The following is a 16,527-nucleotide window of genomic DNA, read 5'->3' on the forward strand; positions in this document are numbered from 1 at the left end:
AGGGCACACACACACACACACACACACACACACACACACACACACACACACACACACACACACACAGGTAGGGGAATGGAAGAGTTAACTTGGACACATATGGAGAAGGACAGGCAGACAAAAGAGACCCAGGGAGGGGCTAGAAGGTGGGAAAAGACAGAGGCCAGGAGGCAGCAAAGGTCCCAGGCTCCAGGGCTGAGTCCTCTGGCAATCCAGTATGTGTCCTCCACATGCTGCCTTGGTTTTTACTTTGCAACTTGCCCTTTGACCTCAGAAGTCTTGAGAACCAGATGGCAGCAGCTTGAGCCCCTGGCTTTTACTAGCATGGTGCCAGGATGTGGCCTTCAACTCCAGATGAATTCACTACCAGTGTAGATCCTGGCCAAGGTGAGGTGTCGTACCCCAATCTGGGACCCTCCTCACCCATAGGCTCTCCTGGGTCCCTGTTGCCCAGGCCTGTCCCTTCAGCTGAGGACAATCTCTCCCCTTGTTTCCTACAGGCACTAGGGCTCAGGGCCAGATCCTGGCCCCCTCCTTCCCCTCTTGGGGCTCATGCCATCACCTCCACTGTTTCTTCAGGGCTCCTCCTGGCTCCAGTCCTCCTTCCACTCTGTCCCAGATAGGTCTGTCTGTCAACACCTCCCCAAATAACTGTGGTGGTGACAGCAGGGCCACAGCACTCTGGGTACATCAGCAACTTCCAATTCTGGGGCCCCTCGAGTTTCACAGCCTCTTGAGGATGTCTGGCTGGCGACTGATGGAGGCACTTCTCTTTTGCTCCAGTCTGGTGCCCTAGGAAAATATTCCTTCAACAGCCCTTCAGTCTGTTCCTCACCTCCTGCAGGGCTGAGCCCAACTGCTCCTTCTCAGGCGGCCCAGCACACCTGAGAAAATGGCAGCAGCTGTGCCAGTTTCCTGCCCTCCTCACAGCTTCAGATCTCGCACACTGGCTGTCTCTGTGGGGGTCAGAAATTCTAAATGGGCTCCTCTGGGCTGGCTTCCTGCTTTAAAGGACCCTGTGACTTCATCCAGCCACCCACCAAGTCCATTGTTCCTGAGGGAGACTGGATATAACCAGTCCTATCTGCTGCCCAGCTCCCCTGCACTTGGGAAGTCAAGGTCCGTGGTCACAGGCTAAACCTTAGAGAGGAATGGTTCCTGCTTCATCTTATGTTACCCTACTGATTTGGGGAGACAGCATGTTGGTCTCTGGCTTCTGTCTCCCTCTGGGCACTGGTCTGTGACTGAGAGCCGTCCCCAGGAGCTCAGGCGCAGATAGCAAAAGAGCAGATTTATTGAGGCAGCAGTGGTTGGGGGAGTGGGGACCCTAGGGCAGGGCGCAGGCCTCCCGGGGCCTGGAGTTGCAGGCACTGGATACTCAGGGCTGTGGCAGCAGGCAGCTGTTCACAGGCAGTGGGTCAGCTTGTGTGCAGCCAGCAGCCGGTCTCCTCCACCTCCTTGGTCACCACCAATAGCACCTCACACAGGCCTTGGGCCAGGGCAGCTGCCAGGAAGGCCCTGAGGAGATGAGGGGAGACTGAGGTCTGGGCAGTTCAGGCAGGTCCATCTCTCTGCAGGGTCTTCCCAGTGCCGGTCTCAACCTGTTACTTCCTTCACCACTCACCTGACGCCATCCTCGTCCCCCAGCGCCTCAGGTGCCCGAAGCTTTGAGTCCAGGTTATAGTAGATACCATCCACCTGGCGCAGGGCCACCCAGTGCCGACGGCGCAGTGGCAGGGACAGCAGCCCCAGTGACACAGGAGAGGGTAGGTTCAGGATCAGGCCTAGCACCTGGGGCAGGGCCAACTGGGACAGCGGTCTGGGGAGGGGAGGGACACAGCATGAGGCCCCAGAGGCCCTCGGATACTGCGTCCCTCCCCAGAATGGCCACTCATCCACCCATTGACTCTCTACTTGTCAGGTCCATCTTTGGTGTCCCAGGTGTGCACCACTACAGCCGTTCATGGGGTGCTGGGGATGGAACCCCGTCTCAAACATACTGGTAAGCCTTCTGCCAATGGGGCCCAGCCCCTCAACTTTTTGTTGTTTGCCTCTTTGAGTCAGGGACTCCATCCGCAGCCTAGGCCGGCTTCCGATTCAGTTTTGCCTCCGGCCAGCAGGCTGGTCTCACCACTCTTAACCTAATTCCCATCTTTCCCCACCTCAGTCATGAGGCACTCATGGTGACCCTCACACCACCCTTTTGACCAGTACTAAGTTTATCAGTTTAGCCCATCATTCAGTCAGTCCCCATCTGCCACAGCCTCCCAGGCAAAAACCTCCCCCATCTACCTTGGAGTCATCCTCTGCTTTATCCCACACACCCAGGGCCAGTGCAGCCACAGCCTAGGCCCTACCTTCTCCTGTCCCACCACACAGCGGCCAGGCCCAGGCCCTGCAGGGCAGCCATGATCACGTTGACATCATAGTTGCCGGTGCCCAGGAGGCTGCGATGGGGGTTCAGCCGGGAGTCTGGGGCTAGCCTGGGGGTGAGGGGGGCAGAGTCAAGGTTGGGAATCCTGGAAAGGCTTCCACCTTCCCACACAACAGGAGAGGTCCAGAGCCTGGCCTTTGACTCTTCTCTCTCTTCAAGCCCCACACAGCTTATCGGGCCCCAAGGCCTGTTTTCTTTTCCATCCCCAACACCTGTACTCTCAGCCTGGCTAAAGCTTTTGTCTCTTTCCACTCAGAAACCCTCCCCAGACTCGTCTCCCCCTCCAGCCCGCCTCCAGAAACCTTGAGCTGTCTTGCTGCTCTCATACTCCCACCTCTTCATGACTCTCAAGTGCCCTGGACGAAGTGCCTGACCTTCCATCCACCCTTCTCGTCACGGCCTCTTTCCAGACCAGCCTCAGATGTCATTTCTTCTGGGAAAGGAGCCATTAGACCCCCAGACTGGTCTCAGAACCCCCTCGAATGACAGTGTGACTCATGTCACCATATTTGAACACAGAGTGCCTCTTTCATTTGGTAATACCCTGCCTACTCTGTTCACAGCCCTCCCTGGTGCCCCATCTCCCCAGGACAGACTACCGCCTCCTCCAGTGGCAGGTGGGCCTTGCATAGCCTTAGCACCAGCTCTTACCAGCCACCTATCCCCAGCTGTCCCGTGTGCCCAAGCCTTCCTTCTAGCTCCCTCCAGATGTGGCCCTGCTCTTCTGAAGAGCTGGACCCTTGGAGACCAGTGACATGGAGGGAAACACTTGTGTTTGCTCTCTGTGTCCCCAGCCCTCTCTTCATCTGCCTCAGCTCCAGCTGTTCAGCATGCCCCTGGCATGAAAGAGCTGGTGGCAGGGGAGAGAAATAGTAATCTAAAGAGGAATCTCTTCTAACACAAATCTACAGTTTGAGGATGCTGGATCAGCAGCAGTGAGAAGACATACGGACTGCCTCTGGATGTGGACATAAACTGCAGGCTGGGGTGTCTGTGTGTCTGTGGAAGGACTGTGGGGCTAGAGGTGGGACTAGGAAGAGAGTTTCTTAAGAAAGTGATGGCTGAAATTCTGAGGGGCACCCGGGTGACCAAGAAGAAAAAGAAGGCCTTGTGGAATACGGGAACAGCCTGTGTAAAGGCTCAGAGGCGCCACAGTGGGGCTGTTTGGGGCCAAGGAGAGCAGTGAAGGAAGACAGCAGAAAGGCAAGGACCCAAAGCCGTGGAGTTCAGGCTGAAGGGCCTGGGCTATTCTCTGGTGCTGGGGACCAGAGGGATGGAGGCAGTGGAGGCGCAGGCAGCTGGGGGGCCATGTGTAGGATGGACAGGAGGAGAAAAACAGCTAGGAGGCTGTGGCAAGGGTGCAGGTAAGAGAGGTTGAGGCCAAAGCTGGGCTGAGGCTGTGGGATGCGGCAGGTGGAAGGGTAGGCAACAGCTTCGGGATCTGAGCCCTGGCCCTGCTAGTGCCCCAGACAGGCTCCCGTGCCTCTGAGGCCTGCTCTTCCAGGGCCAGGTCCGATGGCAATCACCTCTTGCAGATTTCGTCTGCAGCCTCCTGGCTAAAGAGCTGCTGTTGGAGGACGTTGTTGAGAGCGTGGACGGCGCACAGCTCCAGCCGCTGCCGCTCGTGGTACACTGAGGGTGGGCTCGGCCGCGCTTCCGGGGCCTGAGACATGCCCTCCTCGGCTCCTGCTGGGGGTGGGACAAAGAGACCGTGTTAGGGACCCAGGATCTGGGTCATCCGGGTCTCCAGACTCCTGTGTCCCTGGGCAATGGCCACTGAGATGGGCACCGAGACCAGCTTGGGAGGATATGGGGTCCCTGACCCTGCTACCTAGGTTGTTTCCGGAGCAAAGAGGCATCTTCATGTTCCAGTCTGCTCACCTGGCAATAGAGACCCACCCCCACTACATGTCTCTAAGCAAAACGGTCCGGATCACCGTAACCTAGCAACGGAATATCGCCCCTTCTGTCCCAAGGAAACAATACCTTTTTGGTTCCCAAGCAACAGAGCACACCCCACCCACTTGGTAACCCGGTCCGTTTTCTGATCACCTAGCAATGGAGGACTCCTCCTTCACCGTCTCTGGGTAACAGGGTCTCTTCTGGTCGCCTAGCAACGGAAGACTTCCCCTCGTCAATAACCAGGGTTCTCTCCTCCTGTCACCTGGCAACAAGGCCCTCTCCTAGTCACTAAGCAACAGGAGCCCCCTCTCTTCCTGTCACCTGGCAACCAGGCACGCTCCCACCCGCCTCCATACGGCCCTCGCCCGGCCCTCACCCCTTCGGCCTCTCTGCTCGCTGGGACCGGCCGCTTTCGCATTCCTTGGGCAGCGGCCGGGTGGTACCACGCTGACTGGGCAGGAGGGACGGACTACAGCTCCCGGAGACCTGCGCGCTCAGGACTGCGATTCCCGAAGGCCTCCACGGGGCGCCTATTCTGGACGCGCAATCCGGAAGTCCTCCGGGGACGCTCTGCAGCGCGGAACTACATTTCCCATCGGACCACGCAGCCAGTTTTCGTGCAACCCCCAGGGCTCTCTGCTGCCTAGAGGTTTCTGGGAAATGTAGTAACTGGGGCTCTCGCGATAGCTTCCAGGAAGTTGGTTTGTGTGTGTGCGCACGCGCTCGCAGCTATGGCGTCATACGCTGTGCGTTGAAGCGTGATGTAATAGACTTAGGGGACAAGGAACCAAAGAGGCCAAAGAGAACAGCGGGCACAATTCTGATGTTTACTGAGACATATAATGTTCGAAGTGACAGCAAGGGCAGTGGGGGAGAAGACTTGTCAGCAGAGGTGGATCCCAGGTCTGGAGGGGAGCTGGCAGCAGCCTGTGGGGAGAATGAAAGACTAGGATGACGACACAGACATGCAGGCGGCCATGGCGACCGTGGGCTTTGAAATGGTAGTGTGGTACAACCCAAAGAGGATACTCAGAAAGAGATGTGGGGTGTCAATGGGGAGACTAGAGGAGGACTGAGACTCAGAGAGAAAGGGGGGGGCTGGGAAAGGAAGGTCGTAAAGCCTGGGAGTGAAAACTAAGGATGGGCAAAGACAGAAAACCGGGGTGGGACACCCGACATGTGAGTTGTGCAGAGCACAGAGGCCAATGGACCTTGGAGGGGTCTGGCCGCACCCAGTAGGCTGTGCCAGAAGGCTGTGACAGTGGCAGAGCCGGTGACCGCGCCAGGCTGGGCTGGGTTCTCTCTGTGGGTGTGCACGGCAAAGCTGCAGCCCGTGGGCCCTGGAGGGCCTTTCAGCTCCACATCCACCACGTGCATGTCTGTGAGGCTGCAGCCAGCAGAGGAGAGCAGTCAGTCCATGTGGCCTGTACACAGCTGGCCCACCCACTTCCTTTGCTCACCTAAGGTCAGCCACAAGCACCCCAATGACACGGTCGAAGCCTAGACTGGGGGCAGCCAGGGCAGCGGCTGCCATGGTGTTAGAGTTTCGGGGAGCCAAGGGGCAGAGCCCACGCACAGGGCCCTCATAGAGCACTGTGCGGGGCCCACTGCTGTGTGCTGCAGCCAGGGATCCCTCCAGCCGGAAGCCATCAGGATGTGTGGCCATGGTGACTCGAAGGCTCTGGAAGCGATGGCAGGGTCAGGAGGCTGAGACGCTTACATGTTCCCTCAGGTGCAGCCCAGATGGTTCTCACCTGGAGGCCACCGGCTGCATCCAGTCTCCGGATGTCTTCAGCCCCCCACAGGGCTCCTCGGGCCACAAACACAGTGTGGCCCCAGTGGTTTGAGGCCTCCATGAGCTGTTGCTCTGTGGTCTGGTCAGCCAGAGCTGAAGGAGACCCCACCTTGGGAGACGGATGGTAGAGAGAGGGAAGGCCAAGACATGGATCACTACTATAGGGCGGGATGCAGCCAACGTAGAAAAGGACTTACTGAGGAGAGGGGGCTCACCAGGAGGTTAGCATGGCGCAGGATTTGTACCCCTGATTCGTGGATTATATTTGGATGGGCCACTTCTACCACAAGGTCAGGGTGCCTGGAAGAGGGAGACATGGAGGAGGGCCTTGGAGAAGAATCAGGTCTCCTCAGGGTTTGGAGGGATGTCACTCCTTACCCTGGCTAGGGAGGGAAATGGGACAGTGGGTGATTCTAGTTTATCTTTATGTGCACTAAGGTACAAGGAGGCAGGCAGGGGCTTTGGGCAGGCTCCCATTCTGCTGTGAGCCACTGACCTTTCCCCAAGGGTAGTAAGGTCTTGGAGCTGCAGGGCAGGGGGCACGCTCCCTGCCATTCGTCCAGGGTCTCGGTTCCATACAAAAACAAGTTCTAAGCCCAGTTCTGATCCCTGAGCCAGAAGGCGGGACACAAGGGATTGTCCTGCAGAGAAGGGGAGGGCTAGAGATCCAAGGAAAGAACAGAGACCACTCCCCTACTCAGGGAGATGGAGAGAGGGATGGGGAGAGACACGAAGAAGGGCGGGCAGACATGGGGCAGTGAGACACAGCATTCCTGAGAGAGAAAGCCTGAGAGTGATATCCCAGAGACCGAGAGAGAGGGACAGAGGCAGAGAGTGAGAGTGAGAGTGAGAGAGAGAGAGAGAGAGAGAGAGAGAGAGAGAGAGAGAGAGGGAGAGAGAGAGAAGAAACCAAAGAGGAGAGGGGGACAGAGGTGTAGACAGACAGACAGACAGAGGGGGGGACCTAGAGAGAGGGGAGAGAGACCCAGAAAGAGAAAGAGATAGACAGGCAGACAGAATACATAGAAAGCCAAAGAGGAGAGACAGAGGCCCAGACACACAGAGAGAGAGAGAGACAGAGGGATAGAGACCCAGACAGAAGAGAGACAGAGATGAGACCAAGAGGAAAGTCAGAGAGACAGACAGACAGACAGACAGACTGAGATACCTCAGAGACCCAGAGAGAAGACAGACCTAGAGAGAGGCAGACACCCAGTCTCACACACACACACACACACACACACACACACACGAGAGGGAGACAGAGACAGAGAACCAGAGAGAGGAAGGCCCAGTGTGTGGGCAGAAGGCAGGCTGCGCTGGCAGATTAGAGTGAAAGATATGTGGGAACAGATGTTTCTGGGACTTTAGGATAGGGCCATAGAAGGAGGCCCCAGGTTAGTTCAGACTCACCCAGACGGCCATAACCCACAATCCCCACCTTCTGAGGGACTAGAGGGGCCATAGTGGTGGCCTTGGCCTTTAGCACGGTGTCCAGTTGTGGGGGCTCTTCAGTGCTTGCTGGGCTCTGTACTGGGCATAAGCAGTGAATGATCTTTGGAGCTTGACCCTTGACCCTCTCCACTGGAGCCAGAGGGAGGGAGCAGGATGGTGGGGGTGGGGGTGCTTTTCTGTGAGCCCTCTGCCCTTCTGTGCTGGCTGGCATGGTGGCTTGGGAGCTAGGCCTCCTGTGGCTCTGTGTGCCCACTACTACACTGCCTCCTGTGCACCCCACACTCTCCCATGCCTCATGAGGTAGAAAAAATCCCTTTGCAGCACCCCCTCCTCAGGCTGGCCAGCAGGTTGTCATGGAAACTGTATTTTGCTTGGGACAGAGGAAGAAGTGGGGACAGGAACTTGGGTCTTCCACCAGGTCCCTTGCAGACCCCTTCATCTGGCTGGAATGTCATGTGGTCCTTCATGCCCACCTGTGTCCTGTCTTCCCCAGTCCTCCATGCCCCTCAGTCCTGGCCAGAGTCCCCTCCCCCACCCTACAGTCTAATTGCCCTTGAGCTCACCTCAACTGTCCTGGGCATCACTCATCCCACCTCGAGGCTACAGTCCCCTGCCTCTTTGCATTCCTGGTCTCCTGCATCCTCTCCCACCCCCTACCCCATTTATGATGAAGGGGCCTGCATAGCTGGGGTTCCTAAGTGCCCCCAGAATGAGTCCAGCCATCGCCTGGCAGGCCTGGCATAGGACAAGGCGGGCTGCGGCAGGCCAGCTCCCTGCCCCCATTGCCACCTGGTACAGCCGCAGTGTTGCCATGGTAACCAGGATCCTAGCCGAGATAGCTGCAGAGAAGGGAGGAAAGATGGAGAGCGAACTCCAAGTGCATGCGCAACAGCCCTGTCCCAGACTTCCTCAGCACAGAGGAACCGGACAGGGAGGGAGATAGGGCCAGACATCTTCAGTTGTCACAGATAAAGAAGCCACTTAGCGCTGGGACAGAGGAGAAGATGCAGTGGGGGTAGAAACATCGGGAAGAGGTGGGGACAGGGAGAAGGGGGCATACGCACAGGGTGCAAGGAGTTCTGGGGGGACTTCCTGCTCTCCCACATCTGGTGAAGGCGTGTACCCTGGGGCCTTCAGTGCCCACATAGGGTCTAGATCTATGCATGACGGGCCAGGTGTCCATGTGCTGAATGCTTGGCTCTGGCTACCTCTCTACCTCCCTAGGCCGCCTCAGACTTCCTGGGCAATCCTGTTTCTCTGGAGGCTGAACCTTGGACAATGTGGGTCACTCTGAGAGGTCACTAATATCTCCACTCCAGCACCACCCAGTCCTGGCTTAGCTGCACATTTTACTCCTTGGTGATTGCAGATCCTGCAGGTGACTCTGCCCTCCATGTGCCCTGGTCTGTTTACAACGTCCCTCATGTGGCCCAGGCCTGTTTATTTTGTGTGCCCGCCCTTGCACAAACTGTCTCTTGACTAGCCAGTGATGTATGTGAAATGGAGGAGACTCTCCTGTGGGGACACAACCACTTGCTCAGTAGTGTCTGTCACCCAGAAAGTCCTGTGGCCTCCCTGACCTTCAGGTCACCAGTTGTGGCCTTCCTGGACAGCTGAGTCTGCAGATGGTCATGTCAGGAGAGGTTCTGCTGCTGTGAAGCCCCTAAACTGCATGATGGCATCCCTCCTCCGGGGAGGCACACATGGATGGCCCCAGCAACCAGGAGAGGCCGGGATGGAGCTTTCCTGCCAGTTTTCAGAGGGAACCCAGCCCTGCCAGCACTGTGACCTTGGACTTGCAGCCCTCAGAACCCCAACATCCCACAGTTCTGTTGTCCCAAGCCGTGGTGAAGCGTTGCAGTCCTAGGTCCTTCTGGGTTGTGTGTGTGTCTGCGTGCGTGTGTGTGTGTGTGTGTGTGTGTGTGTGTGTGTGTGTGTGTGTGAGTCAGGCACCAGAGTCAGAAAGGAAAGACAGCCAGAGATGGAGATGGAGACAGAGACACACAGGAGAAGGGCAGAGGGCAAGCCCCTAGCACATCCCCGGAAGGGCAGCCAGGAACACAGGAGAAGGGCAGAGGGCAAGCCCCTAGCACATCCCCGGAAGGGCAGCCAGGAAGATGGAACAATGCTATGTGCTGGGTGAGCCTGCTCCTCTCAGGGATCTTGGGAATGGAGAGTCCCAGAGCTGTAACTTCGGGGTGCCCACTCTCCCCTCCTGGGAGGACAGCATCACTGGCTGGCCATCCTCTCCTGGTCCCACCCACAGTGGCTTTGTGCACTGTCTTCAATACTTTCATGACCAAAAAAAATTTTTTTTTACTTTTTCCATGTTTTTTTTTTTTTTTTAAAGTAATTACAGAGCAGGTAGTGATTGACGCAAACCTCCCTTCAGTATCAAAAGAGTCTGTGGGGCGGGTGGGGCCGGCCAGGGCCGCGAGTGGAGCTCGCTGTTGGGGACATTGTCGGAGTTGCCCCCTGGGCTCTGGTGAAGTTGTCTGTCTCTTGTGTTTTGAGGGTGGAGGAGTAGGAGGGAAGGACAGGCGTCAAACTGCAAAGAAAGAAAGAAAAAAGAAAGAGCCGTAAAAGGAGGGTTGGGATGAGGGGAAAGGGTACCCCTCGAAGAAGCTCCTCTCCCCTGGAAGGTGGCGGGCAGGGCAGGTGGGCAGAGGGTACGGCAAGGTGGAGGGCCGGGCCACCTCTCCTGATCTCCAGGTCCTTTCCTGTTGCAGGATGTCGGGCGCCGCCGGGCAGCGCGGCAAGCAGGAGCATCCCCGGCCGGCCGACGTCCTGCGTCCCTGCGCGCCCAGGTTTAGATTTGTGTCTCTTGCACGTTCTCCTTGGAGCCGCTCTTGAAGAGCAGAGGTTCGTGGATGGAGTTGAGGCCGGGGCCCTTGGCCCCGCACCCGCCTCCTGGGTTGCCGCCGTAGTGTGCCTTGAAGGCGGCCGCCACGTAGTGGTGATGGTTGAGGTGGTCTCGCTCCAGCGCCGGAAGGGCCAGGTGGCTGTCCCCGCCCACGCCCGCGCCTCCGGCCACAGCGGCGGCCGCGGCCACCGACACAGCGGAGGCGGCGGGAAGTTCGTCCTCCACATTGATGATCTCCACAGTGCGCGTGGGCCCGTGGTGCTTGTGCAGCTGGTGCTGCTTGCGCAGCTTGTAGAAGGCCACCAGCATCACAGCGGCCATGAAGGTGATGGCCACGAAGCAGCCGATGATTATCTTGGTGGTCTTCATGACATCGTCTAGGTCCTTAAGCGCGTTCTCCGTCACGTCCGTGATGGGCACCGTGAACGCCTTCTCCGTGGGCCGCGAGGAGCGTGGGGCCGGCGCCGTGGTGGACGCCGAGGCCGGGGCTGCGGCATCAGGCCGGCCACCGCCCCATGCGCCATCGGTCGTGGGCCCCGGGGGCTCCTTTTCCGTACCCCGGGGCTGCTGCGACTCCTCACCCGGCTGTGTCTCCAGCGTCTCCACGGTAACCGTGGTGAAGTAGGTGTAGCCGCCCGCGCCCCCTGCACCGCCCCCACCCCCGGGGCCCCCGCCCCCAGCCCCCCCTGCGGCCACAGGGTCCACAGCCGACACGTTAAGTGTGGCCGAGGCAGTGGTGTTGCCGGCCGAGTTTGTCACCATGCACGTGTACTGGCCCGTGTCCTGCACGGTGACATTGGTGAAGTTGAGCGTGCCATCGTGCAGGACTGAGATGCGCACGCGGTAGGAACCATGCGTCATGAGCGTGCCATTAGGTGTCAGCCAGTTGACAGAAGTCATGGATGTGCCTGTGCGACACTTGAGCTCGGCCGCCATACCCTCGGTAACATTGAGGTCTGTGGGTGGCTCCACGATGACCGGGGCGTAGCAGGTGAAGTGTGACTGGTCCAGCTCACCGATATAGCGGCCCTTGAGGCCAGCGGGTGCGTGGCAGCGTGCGCAACATGTGGTGTTGCTGGGCACTGTTTCCTTTAGCCACCAGCTGAGCCACAGCACATCACAGTTGCAGTGCCAGGGGTTGTGGTTGAGGTGGACGCGCTCTAGGCGGTGCAGGGGCGTGAAAAGGTCGTGTGGCAGCGACATCAGGTTGTTGTGGGACAGGTTTAGTTCCTCTAGCGACTTGAGGTCGTCAAAGGCATTTCGCTCGATCGTGGCCACTTGGGCATGCATCAGCCACAGCTTACGCAGGCTGGTGAGGCCCTGGAAAGAGCCGGGGCGAATTAGGTCCAGCCGGTTCCCTGACAGCTCCAACTCCTCCAGGCGCACAAGCGCTGTGAGGTTGGGGATGTCCTTTAGGTTGCACATGCCCAGATTGAGGTAGCGCAGGTTCACCAGCCCCTCGAAGGCCGCCTCTGATATGTACTCCAGCCGCTTGAGCTCGCCCAGGTCCAGGCGGCGCAGTGAGGGCACGCGGTTGAAGGCATAGGATGGGATGCTTTCGATGGGGTTGTTGCGCAGCCACAGCTCCCGGAGCTTAGACAGGTACTCGAAGGCCTGTGTGGGCACTGTGGTCAGCCTGTTGTCGAAGAGTTCCAGTGTGTTGAGACTAGGCAGCCCATTGAATGCGCCCACCTCAATCTTGCGCACCAGGTTCTTGCTCAGCTGCAGGATCTCCAGGTGCCTGAGGTGCTTGAATGTGTCTGTGCGGATCACCTGCGGGGAGACTAGCGTCAGTGCATCTGACAAGCCTGGGAACAGCAGGACTTTTCAGTTCACAGCAGGAGAATGAGACTCAGAGATCAGCATGTGGTGCTAAGGACAAGACCCAGGGCCTCCGAGATGCAAGGTGCTGGACAGGGGCTCTATGACTGAGCCACTGTAGAGCCCCTCACTGGAGGACTCGAAGTAGATGATCTACACCGAGCCACGCCTCAGCCCCTTATTGGGGGAGTCTAGGCAGGTGGGAGCCATGTCCAGCCCCTCACTGGGGGAGTCTAGGCAGGTCTTCCACCATTAACCTTCATCCCCAGCTCTTTTTACTTTTCATTTGGAGACAGCGTCTCATTAAGTTCCTGAGACTGGCCTCAAACTTTTTTTTTTTTTTTTTTTTTTTTTTTTTAAAGATTTATTTATTATGTATACAGCATGTATGACCGCAGGTCAGAAGAGGGCGCCAGATCTCATTATAGATGGTTGTGAGCCACCATGTGGTTGCTGGGAATTGAACTCAGGACCTCTGGAAGAACAGTCAGTGCTCTTAACCTCTGAGCCATCTCTCCAGCCCTGGCCTCAAACTTTTGATCTTGGTACTTCGGGCTTCTGACTACCTGGGAAGTCAAGCCTGTGCCTCCATGCCTGACTTACTCGTGCTTCTTCTGCCCCAGGATGCTTTCCACACACGCCTGTCACTCACCCTTCAACAGTCCTATAATTTCTCTGCTTCCAAAGGAGGAGGGAGGCTCACTACATGGATTGCTGGGTGCCGAGCTGGTGGGCCTGCCTCCCTCTTGCTGTCTGTTTTTATGGACAGATACAGAAATCGAGGCTGTGGAGGTAATGAGCAGCATAGTCCTCCCCCAGCACTGCCTCCCCTTCCTGACTGTGGGACATGTCACCTGACCATTGTCCGGGTCAAATCCCTCAGGAGAGGAAGGGGGCAGAGGCAGTTAGCTGAGAAGAGACCATGCACATGCCTTAGGCTGTTGGAGTTCCTTGAGTCTGGCTTCTTCTCACCTCAGGATCCTCACTATTGTTCCCATGGGCTTGGAGGGCGCTCCACCCTGGGGAGTGGAGCCCTGACCTACTAACCCGAAGCCTTCATTAATGCGCCACCTGCAGAAGACAGCTCAAGGGCATCAGTCCTGAAGCCCCACCCCCACTCTCAGTGTCTCAACTCTGCATATCTCCTCCTCTCCACCCTATCCCCAGCTCCACCCCACCCGCATCCCCCCACCATACCCTGCAAAGGTGTTTAGACCCACAGACTGTCACTTCCCTACTCACAGCTTGCTATGGTATTCTCCTACCCCGTTCAAGCTGCACACCTATACGACAGGGACAGTTATGTCCCAAACAAACTTAAAAAAATTTAGACAGGGTCTCATGTAGCCCAGGCTGGCCTTGAATTCACAGGATGTGATAACTTGAATTCCAAATCCTCTGCCTCCACTTACGTGGTGGTATTACCGGATGTAGAGATTACAGGCATTCGCCAACATGTGATTTATGCAGTGCTGGGGCTGGAGCCCTGGACTTTCTGCATGCTCGGCAGCCACTCTATCAACTGCATCCTTCCAAGATCCCCTGAGAGCCACGGCCCCGGCTTCAAGCAGCCCATTGCCATGGCCTTCCTCCTCCTTCTGTGCTCTCTCTTTATCACGCGGCCCAAGAAGCTCCCTGGGGCTGCAAACTCACTCCTGCCTCCAAGCCTGTGTATCTGCTCTTCTCTCGGCCTCTAAGCGCTAGCTACTTCCTCTCATGGTCAACTTCCCAGCCCTTCCATGCCAGGATCAGGGTTGCCTGCTCTGGAGGATGTCCTGGCTGTATCCCCCATGGGCGTGAGGTGACCATGTGGCTGTGTGTCACTCACAGAGCCTGGGCCCTGGGTTTATGAGCACAGAGTTTCCCTCTGCAGCAGAATGAGCTTGTAACCATGTCCTCTCAGAACTCCTGTCTGGGACACCCACTCTTTCTTGGTGCTGGGGAACCCATGGCCTGGAGAGCTCTCAGATTCATCTGATCACAGAGCCACACCTCCTCACTTGAGTTACGTGGGTGCTTTGCCACTGTGCCACCAGCACATTTCATGAGGACAGTGAAAAACCTAGGCACCTTGCTGGTCCATGGAAGTGCTGTGGTTTTCGGGGAAAGTGAAGGAGGGGAGAGAGCAGAGCATGGTGACTCACACACAGAATTAGTCCCAGCACTCGGGAGTCTGAGGCAGGAGGAGTATTGTGAGTTGAGGTCACCCTAGACTATGCAGTGAGACCAAGTCTCAACCCCGCCTCTACTCTAGCCCTTAAGAAGAAAACTCAGGAAGTCCCACTCACTGTGGTAGGTTAAGTGGCTGGAGCCTGGACTGAGATTTCACGTGTGGGGGACAGAGAGAGGGGCTGTGGAGGGAAGGGGCTCCTCAAGGCACACTATCTGGTCCCCTGGACCAAGCCTGGCTGGCACCAAGTCAGAACCACAAACAGAGCAAGCATCTGTAAGCCTTTCTTTCCTATTGATGGGAGTCACTTGTGCTCCTTGTAAGGAAAAAGAGCAAGGAAAGGAAAGTCTGGAAAACAGTATTCAGCCATGTTAGCCATTCAACACACATCCATTCATGCCCTTCTTCCTTCTTTGAAAAGTATATATTTTGTGTGTAGGAGTGTTTGCCTGCAGGTGTGTATGTGCACCATGTGTGTGGTACCCACAGAGGCCAGAAGAGGGCATTGGGTCCCTTGGAACTAGATGCTGGGAACTGAACCCAGGTTCTCTGCAAGGGCAGCAAGTGCTCTTAAGTGTGCAGGCATCTCTCCAGCCTCAATCTCCTTTTCTATGTGTACAAAATTTTAGATGATTAAACTTTAAGCTTTCAAATTTTTGAGACTTTGTAGCTCAGGCTGGCCTTGACCTGGAGCCAAGCCTCCTGTTTTGGCCTCCTGAGTAGCCGGGAATACAGGTGTGTGATGGGGTCACCAATCCCAATTGAAGTTTAATCAGATTGGATTGAGAAATGTTGGGAGATTAGTAAAACCCACATCTGAATGTTCCAGACAGTGTGGGTCCAGAGACCAGGAAATAATGAAGCTTGGACCTAATAATACATGTTTAATCCAGTGAGGGGCTGGAGGTATGGCTCAGTGGTAGTGAACTTCCCTAGGATCTCCCAGAGATGGCCTGGGAGCATGACTCAGTACAGTCCCTGCCTAGAATTCCCTAGCAAGGGGCTGAGATGTGGCTTAGAGGTAAGGCCCTTGTCTAGAATCCCCTGTGAGGAGCTGGGGGTGTGGTTCAGTGGTAGAATACTTGCCTATTGTATGTGAGGTTCTGTGTGCAGTGGTGCAGCCCCACAGGAATACTTGGTTCTGAAGTTTCAACTCGGCAGATCATCATCAATACCTGTCCTGTGTTCTGATCTCTGCTTTTCCCCAATACCTTCCCTTCAAATCAGTGGCCAGAGTTATCCAAGGTACAGTTCTGACCTCAGTGACTTCAGTGTGTATCTGTGCATACACACACACACACACACACACACACACACACACACACACACACACACTGCTCTCTACCACCCTCTCCTCTGCTCCAGTCACACCAGGGGCACACACAGGTCCCCTTCACTGGTCATACTCTGTCTAGGTTCTCAGCCCCCTCCTGAGATGCTCTCTCTTTCTGGAACTCCTAGGAAAGACATTTGGTATCTCCTGCTCACCTACCCCATATGGTTCCACTCATCACATGGAGTTTTTACTAGCTCCATCATATTGGCTGCCACTGGTTTGACACGCCGTGACTCTTATCTGGACTGTGAGCCTTGTGTAGAGACCTTGACAATGAGGTCTGCACTCAGAGCATTCAGTTCAATGCCTAGGTCACTGAGTCAGGTCTGAGGGTGGATGGACCAGAGAGAGTAAGGCCGTGTGATGGGTAATACAGTCAGCTTAACAGGATCTAGTCACTAGGACACAAGACTCTGGGTACACCTGTCAAAGGGTTTCTAGATTGGGTTCATAGAAGTGGAAGACCCACCCTGGGTGTGGAGGGCGCCATTCTATGGGCTAGGGGTTCTGGATTGAATAAAAAGGGGAAATTGAGCTGAACACCTGTGGACTGGATGCAGTGTGACCAGGACACTCCTGCCACCATGCCTTCACTGACAGGTTGGACAGCACCACCCAGAACTGTGAGCCATAATAAGCCCTTCTCCCCTGAAATTGCTTTTGTCAGATATTCTGATGAGAAAAGAAAGTTTCCAATACAGACCAGTACCCAGGTGTGCTGGGGGACTGCCTGTTGATCATTCAGCATGAG

The 16,527-nt window shown here is 56.4% G+C and overlaps 3 protein-coding genes across 8 annotated transcripts in view; all 3 read right to left on the minus strand.

Moving 5' to 3' along the window:
* Nucleotides 1-1,276: 1,276 nt before the first annotated feature.
* Nucleotides 1,277-4,974, minus strand: Josd2 (Josephin domain containing 2). Of its 4 annotated transcripts, none has more exons than XM_052712354.1 (6): nucleotides 4,713-4,974; nucleotides 4,487-4,598; nucleotides 3,961-4,120; nucleotides 2,358-2,483; nucleotides 1,625-1,819; nucleotides 1,277-1,518 (listed from the first exon to the last, which is right to left on the minus strand). In XM_052712354.1, the coding sequence occupies exons 3-6, from the start codon at nucleotides 4,104-4,106 to the stop codon at nucleotides 1,419-1,421; spliced, it is 567 nt and encodes a 188-aa protein (XP_052568314.1). In that variant the 5' UTR covers nucleotides 4,107-4,120; nucleotides 4,487-4,598; nucleotides 4,713-4,974; the 3' UTR covers nucleotides 1,277-1,418. The 4 variants fall into 4 exon arrangements, with proteins under 4 accessions (XP_052568314.1, XP_052568313.1, XP_052568312.1 ...); XM_052712353.1 differs by having other exon boundaries at nucleotides 3,961-4,123; XM_052712352.1 differs by lacking the exon at nucleotides 4,487-4,598 and having other exon boundaries at nucleotides 4,713-4,968.
* A 175-nt stretch (nucleotides 4,975-5,149) lies between these two features.
* Nucleotides 5,150-9,770, minus strand: Aspdh (aspartate dehydrogenase domain containing). Its single transcript, XM_052712355.1, has 7 exons — nucleotides 7,545-9,770; nucleotides 6,628-6,772; nucleotides 6,347-6,431; nucleotides 6,091-6,240; nucleotides 5,797-6,017; nucleotides 5,569-5,723; nucleotides 5,150-5,263 (listed from the first exon to the last, which is right to left on the minus strand). Exons 1-7 carry the CDS (start codon nucleotides 7,795-7,797, stop codon nucleotides 5,220-5,222), a joined length of 1,053 nt encoding a protein of 350 aa, XP_052568315.1. The 5' UTR covers nucleotides 7,798-9,770; the 3' UTR covers nucleotides 5,150-5,219.
* Nucleotides 9,771-10,084: 314 nt separating this feature from the next.
* Nucleotides 10,085-16,527, minus strand: part of Lrrc4b (leucine rich repeat containing 4B) — a 35,736-nt gene continuing 29,293 nt past the window's right edge. For all 3 annotated transcript variants that reach the window (XM_052712349.1, XM_052712347.1, XM_052712350.1), the window contains exon 3: nucleotides 10,085-12,222. In XM_052712349.1, the coding sequence (XP_052568309.1) occupies nucleotides 10,396-12,222 (1,827 nt within the window). In that variant the 3' untranslated portion in view covers nucleotides 10,085-10,395. The remainder of the gene's footprint in view (nucleotides 12,223-16,527) is intronic.

This window comes from Peromyscus californicus, unplaced genomic scaffold (assembly GCF_007827085.1).
Source record: "Peromyscus californicus insignis strain IS unplaced genomic scaffold, ASM782708v3 Scaffold_4__1_contigs__length_199733344, whole genome shotgun sequence".
Taxonomy (NCBI): domain Eukaryota; kingdom Metazoa; phylum Chordata; class Mammalia; order Rodentia; family Cricetidae; genus Peromyscus; species Peromyscus californicus.